Here is a 7,041-nt window from a genome sequence, read left to right as displayed (position 1 = left end):
TATTATAATTATAATATCATATTATTAAAATAATTATAATATTATTATAATATCATATTATATGATAAAATAATAATATTAGAGTTATTAATATAATTATGATATTATTTGTTACAATATTACTATTATATTATATTATATTATATTATATTACGAGTATGAATTTTAGATTGGTATAAATTTTAAATTTTATTTAGGCGTATTACTAGTATTATGAAAAATTTTATTAATTGTATTATGCTGATTCTTGCACAATTTAAAAGTTAAAATTATCTTTAGGCTGTTTCTAATTTTAACGGTAAATTCTTAAAAAAAATTTTAAAAAGAATTTTTGAGAAAATTTATCAAATATTAAAATTAACTTATGCTATAAAAAAATAATTTAAAAATAATAATAATATCAAACTAAGCCTAACGCTGACAACGAATTTAACCGTAGATTTGTCTACCAATTTCAATTAAAAAGGCCAAACCAGAGCCCAGATATTTTTCACGCGTCGTTTCTTGCATCGCTGGCACCTGGACCGAAGAATTCCATACGGCAGACTCCAGAGTCAGAAAAAGGCCGGGGCGGAACGAGAGGACATAATTTCTCCCTGGTGCCCACATCTAACGAATCACAACTCGACGCGTCTTTAAATCATCACCCTCACACAATAGTCGAGAAGCACCCAATCTCAGCCCATACCTCTCTCCAGCATATTCCCACTTCCAGAATATTCCAAATCCCGAATAGTCTCCAACCAATAAAACTCCGCCATGTCATCAGTGGTATTCTACGTCATCAAGAAGAAATCTCGTAGTCACGTGTTTTGTCCTACGTGGAGGAACACTTGTACCACTCATTTCCAGAAAAATTCAGAAGCCCCAAAATCCCAACTGTTAAATCCTCAGCCGCGTCCTCTTCTTCAGTTCTTCTCTGTCTCTGAATTTTCTCTCTGGAAAACAGCTCTCCATAAAAAATTTCCCAGAAATTGGGGAGCTTTTCGAAGCCCTAGATTTTTCGTTTTCGCCATGGTCAACGACGGTCAAGCTTCGACGCCGAGCGCGTTCTCGTTCATATCGAAGGGATGGAAGGAGGTGAAGCACTCGGCGGACGCGGATCTCCAGCTGATGAAGGAGCGCGCGAACTCGTTCAAGAACCTCGCAACGTCGTTCGACCGGGAGATCGAGAACTTCTTTAATTCGGCGTCGGCGTTCTCTGTCCCGGCGATTCGGTCGCCGCCGGCGGAGATTGAGTTCGTCAAGAGGCTCCAGCCGAACCTCTCCGAGTTCCGGAGGAACTACTCGTCTCCGGATTTCAGCAAGAAGGTTCTGGAGAAGTGGGGGCCGAGGTCGAGGATTCGGATCGATTTGTCCGCCATTAAGAATGCGATCGTTTCGGAGGTGGAAGCCGAGGGGGACGAGACGATAGATTTCGATAGGGTTAGGAGAGGGAGGAAATTGACGTTTAGGGAGTTTTGGGGCGAGTGGAAGGGGGAGGGGGAGGCTGAGGAAGGGCAGACTAAGGATTGGGAGCCAATTCGGGCGTTGAAGACGAGGTTGAAGGAGTTTGAGATTCGAAGCTCGTCGGCGGAGATTTTTGGCGGGTTCAAGAACAGTGAGTTTGTGGAGAAATTCAAGTCCGGTTTGGTATGTTCTCTCTTGCTTTCTATTTTGCTTTAGGCGTAATGGTTTAGTGGCGGTCTGATTTTGTGAGAGAGATACAATTTTTGTTTTTGTTTTTGTTTTTGTTTTTTTGGTTGTTTTTCCTTAGTTTTGAGATATCATGAGTAATTCGTGCTGAACTTGTAGAATTTACTTCTGGGTCAACAAGAAAATATAAAATAAGAAATTTTGATCGCAGTTGCATTTATGTTCTAGCTAGGAATTTCCACTTTATAATTTTATAAATTTTGCTTTATTGCACAACCCTAATGCTTTAAGTAGACCCAGAAACTGATTAAAACTTGAAAAAGTTTGGAAGTCTTAAAAGAATTTTGCATCCAGAGTTTTGTAGTATCTTGGTTTACAGGGCATCTAGAGTTTGCTTAAAAGCTTTCAGAGCTCTGTTTTTAGCTGACACTAGTTAAGTAGAATTTCTCTAGACATACCATCAGAATTCATTGGCCAAAGTTCTTTTGCTTTTGGCAGCCATAACAAAGTGGAATCTGTAGATACGTATTGGTGGTGCGTTGTTAGTCAATTCATGTGAGCAAAGTCATGTGAATGGATGTAATTATATACATGTGTCAGTATGGTTATTTTCCTTATCATCTCTAGGTGGGCATATGGAGTTTCCTGCCCTAATTATGGAAATAACAAACTGGGAGACAGATGAATATGGACTGAATAGCTGAAATACAAAATTCAGTACCCATAAATAAATAAATAAAAAGTTGCGTGCAGATGCCATAGTCATTGGTATTCTCAAGAAGTTGTAATTATCTAGTAAAGGGTAAATTGAAGCCTTAAGGATCTCAATCATATATATATATATATATATTGTGGTTGGAAACTAGCAATCAGTTCATGCACTTCAACAAGGGTAGTTGGAACTATTGCTGTGAGATTGCATAGTTGCATTTATATTATGAAACCTCTACATGTGTTCAATCCTTCAACTTTGAACCATACAAAATCTTAGGATGACATGTGTGATCCTTGCTATTTTGTGAGAGACAGAACATCCAAAAGCACACGGTGCACATGAACTGACATGTTTGATCATTTGGAGCTTAATTGCCGTGCATTTTGCTTATTATATATGATGCAACCAAATATTTTGAAGATAATATCATGTTTGAGCCTACGTTTGATGAAAAGGTTTTATGTGATGTTTATCAGTCCATTTAGCAGTGGCAACTTTGTCTTCATTTTGATTATCTCTGATAATGAGAATTTACCTTTTTGAAGTGGGTTATTCCTGCTGTTGTCTAGATCATGTCTTGTACATATTCTTATGAGTCTTTTGTTTTGTTTCTTTCAGAAATCAATTTACAAGGAGCCTCAGGAGTCAAAGGTTGGCATTTCACCTACAGAAATTTCCCCTCCTTTTGTCATATTGTATTGTGCAACATTGCATTCTTTGACACATTTTGTCTGTAAAATGGATTCTTTTGTTATCTGGAGTATTCATTTGGATATACCTGCATTAGTCGGTGCTATGGCTCAGTTGAGTCAATCAAGTTGAATGTCAGAGATTGACACGTGCTTTTGTTCAAAGATGATGAACACCTAATTGGAGGTGGTTTTGTCTGTAAAATTTACTAAAGTTTTTGTATTATTGAATACTGAAAATGCAAACACAAAGGATTTAATTTAAATTTGCTTTCTAGATTGAGTAGTAATCCTTTGTCTTAATAGAGTATCCAGGTTAATAGCAGAATTATAGGTGTAGCTTTGCCACATATGAATGAATCTGGGTTTTCCTTTCACTTCATTGTATAGGGAAGGCTTTTAGAAAATGTTCTTTGTTAATCTCTCTCTTTTTTACCTGATAGGAAGTACCACCATTGGATGTGCCAGAACTTTTGGCATCTTTGGTTAGGCAATCTGGGCCGTTTTTGGATCAGCTTGGCGTTAGAAAGGGTACGTAATTCTTTACTGTTACCTTTAAGATGCATCATTATATGTTGGTTTTTTTTTTTTTTTTTTTTTTTTTTCCTTTCCTTGCTGCGTGACTGAAGTTCCATGGTTTTCTTGAATATTTGCTTATAAAAAACTAACTTGTTCTTTTCCCTAATTGAAAAGTTCACTGGTTTTTTCTTGTGTTGACAATTTTAAGACTTTATTTATGGTTGTATTTGTCAGGGAGCATCCAAAAGCGCTTAGTTTAAATCAAAATACCAGTGGGTGACTTTGTTTAAGTAGATAAGTTTGAGTTCATATTTTCTGCAATAACGTATACTTCATAGGAGTTTGAGAGTGTATGAGAGATCATTACTGCTGCTGTTGAGTTTTGATTGTGTTTCCAAAATTATTGCAGATCTTTGTGACAAAATAGTGGAGAACTTGTGCAGCAAACGCAAAAACCAGCTCCTATTACGCTCTCTTTCTTCAGAAGAATCCTCAATTTTAGAGAGTGAAAACGTAAATGACGAATTGGATTTAAGGATAGCCAGTGTCCTTCAAAGTACAGGACATCGTTATGAGGGTGGCTTCTGGGGAGACCATTCAAAGCATGATCCATCAGACCGGAAAAGGCATGTTGCCATAGTCACAACTGCTAGTCTTCCTTGGATGACTGGAACAGCCGTGAATCCACTTTTCCGTGCTGCATATCTTGCAGAATCAGCAAAACAAAATGTGACACTATTGGTTCCGTGGCTCTGTAAATCAGATCAAGAACTAGTGTATCCCAACAATGTCACTTTTAGTTCACCGGAAGAGCAGGAAATCTATATCCGCAACTGGCTTGAGGAAAGGATTGGTTTCAGAGCTGATTTTAAGATCTCATTTTATCCTGGAAAGGTACGTCTTTGGAAGGAACAAAAAGAGAGAAAAATAGGAAGAAAAAAGAAAAACTGGTTCCCGTTAATTATTTGTATTGAGCTATGTTTAACATCTGATATGTGTTGAATGTCTCCAGTTCTCGAAAGAGAGGAGAAGCATAATACCAGCTGGAGATACTTCTCAGTTTATTCCATCCAAGTATGCGGACATTGCTATCTTGGAAGAACCAGAACATCTGAATTGGTATCATCATGGTAAACGTTGGACTGATAAGTTCAACCATGTTGTTGGTGTTGTCCACACAAATTATTTGGAATATATCAAGAGGGAGAAGAATGGGGCTCTCCAAGCATTCCTCGTGAAACATATAAACAATTGGGTCACAAGAGCTTACTGTAACAAGGTATATTTTATTATCTGAGACAAATGTTGGATAATCTACGAGTTCTGTCATTTAAATTGAAAGTTTTCTAGTTCCTTTCATTGTTTTGCTTGTTCGTATCTTGAGAAGGTTTGACTTATTTTTCCTTTTCGATTTACCTTCTATGATCCTGGGTTTGGTCTCTATCTTGAAGTAACTAAATCTTTTAACTTTTATGATCTTTATCCAGGTTCTTCGCCTTTCAGCTGCAACACAGGATTTACCCAAATCTGTGGTTTGCAATGTTCATGGCGTGAATCCTACGTTCTTAAAAATAGGAGAAAAGATAGCCGCAGAAAGGGAACTGGGACAGCAAGCTTTCTCAGAAGGAGCATATTTCTTGGGCAAGATGGTCTGGGCAAAGGGTTACAGGGAGTTGATAGATTTGTTGGCAAAACATAAAAATGAACTTAGTGGCTTCAAGTTGGACGTGTTTGGGAATGGAGAGGACGCCCATGAGGTTCAGAGTACAGCTAAAAAGCTGGAATTGAATCTCAACTTTATGAAAGGAAGAGATCATGCAGATGATTCTCTTCACAGGTAAAGATCGTTGAAAACCCAATTATCAAAAAAAAAAAAAAAAAGATCATTGAAAACCCAGTCTACTTTGATTAATGTTTTTGTGCAATGGTGTGAACTGAAAAACTAACTCGTAAATTAATGCTCAATTCTTTTAAAGTGCTCTTTTTATGTTTTTTTGAAGGTACAAAGTCTTCATAAACCCCAGCGTCAGTGATGTACTATGCACGGCTACTGCCGAGGCACTAGCCATGGGAAAATTTGTAGTTTGTGCAGACCATCCTTCGAATGAGTTTTTCATGTCCTTTACTAATTGCTTAACTTACAAGACATCTGAGGACTTCGTAGCCAAAGTGAAGGAAGCTTTAGCAAATGAACCCCTGCCTCTTACTCCCGAGGAAAGATATAACCTATCGTGGGAGGCTGCCACCCAAAGATTCGTGGAATACTCTGATCTTAGCAAAGTCTTGAACGATATCACGGTTGGTGAGAAATTGAGCAATGCAAATGGAAAGTTTATGACGAAGTCATTGTCAATGCCCAATCTGACACAAATGGTCGACGGAGGATTGGCATTTGCCCATTACTGTCTCACTGGTAACGAATTCCTCAGGCTCTGCACTGGAGCGATACCAGGGACGCGTGATTACGACAAGCAACACTGTAAGGACCTGCATCTCTTGCCCCCGCAGGTAGAAAATCCAATTTATGGCTGGTAAGATTGATGACTGTCATCTGTTCCGTAAATTAGGTGTATTATTTTTAGTTAGGTATAGGTATAGCCGTATAGGAGCTTGTTGTGCTTGTTAGCTATGTAGAAGTCGTTATTTTTAGCAAGGAATGTATTTATTATTAAAGCACGTAAAATTAGTCAGCGAAATCCAAATTTTGGTAGCCTTGTGTATATTAATTAGTCTTGTATGTATATTTAGCATGCTATGCTTGTCCATTCCCAAGCTTCTTTAATCTTCTTCTAATCTTTTCTGATGTTGTAATCATCATTTAAGCATATTATATTAGCTTAGACAGTGAAAGCCAAACGTTATGGAAGAAAGCCAAACTTTATGGAAGAACGTTGTAGTTTTCCCATACAAATGGACTGTGCTCTCATTGGTGGAGTTGGTGATATCTCAACGGTTCTAAAGGATATTCCTCTCGTAGGGAAACAGTTGATGGTTGTGTTCTGGAATATAACTATTTGCATGTGTATTTGTATATATCACACACTTTACCTGTTTTGACGCTATAAATGAAAATAAATGCAAAAAAGTCTATTTTGTATTGTATTTCTTCTGAGCCGACAAGTAAATTTACAGTGCTGTCCATTAAAAAAAAAAAAAAAAATCAGTTATAGCTACGTTGTCGTTTTTTTAAGGATTATCGTCGTTGATTATTTATGGTGTTCTTTTTCACGATTTCTTTTTCTTTTCTTTTTATGCATTTCCCTCCTGCTGTTTTATTTTCTAGTGGTTGATCACTAATACTTGCCGTTTCCAACAGTTGTAAACTTTGGTGTTGCGGGTTATTTTGTTTTTATATGCATTGTTCTGGTCTTTTATTCTCCCTTCTGTTTTCTGTCAAACTGCCAACATGTCTTGTTTTTACATACAAAATGTTTGTTTTTTTCTAAACCGACCGCAAATTGTAAAATAAGAAGATGTCGTCTC

The 7,041-nt window shown here is 37.3% G+C and overlaps 1 protein-coding gene across 1 annotated transcript; it reads left to right on the top strand.

Annotated features, from left to right (window-relative positions):
* Window positions 1–906: 906 nt before the first annotated feature.
* On the top strand, window positions 907–6,591 carry LOC21399960 (digalactosyldiacylglycerol synthase 1, chloroplastic). Its single transcript, XM_010108704.2, has 7 exons — window positions 907–1,632; window positions 2,969–3,001; window positions 3,483–3,570; window positions 3,968–4,452; window positions 4,571–4,837; window positions 5,046–5,395; window positions 5,559–6,591. Exons 1-7 carry the CDS (start codon window positions 1,015–1,017, stop codon window positions 6,091–6,093), a joined length of 2,376 nt encoding a protein of 791 aa, XP_010107006.1. The 5' UTR covers window positions 907–1,014; the 3' UTR covers window positions 6,094–6,591.
* Window positions 6,592–7,041: the final 450 nt, after the last annotated feature.

The sequence above is a fragment of the Morus notabilis genome, unplaced genomic scaffold, assembly GCF_000414095.1.
Source record: "Morus notabilis unplaced genomic scaffold, ASM41409v2 Scaffold758, whole genome shotgun sequence".
In the NCBI taxonomy this organism is placed as follows: domain Eukaryota; kingdom Viridiplantae; phylum Streptophyta; class Magnoliopsida; order Rosales; family Moraceae; genus Morus; species Morus notabilis.
The sequence above is the reverse complement of the archived record's forward strand: the minus strand, read 5'-3'. Positions and strand labels throughout refer to the sequence as shown.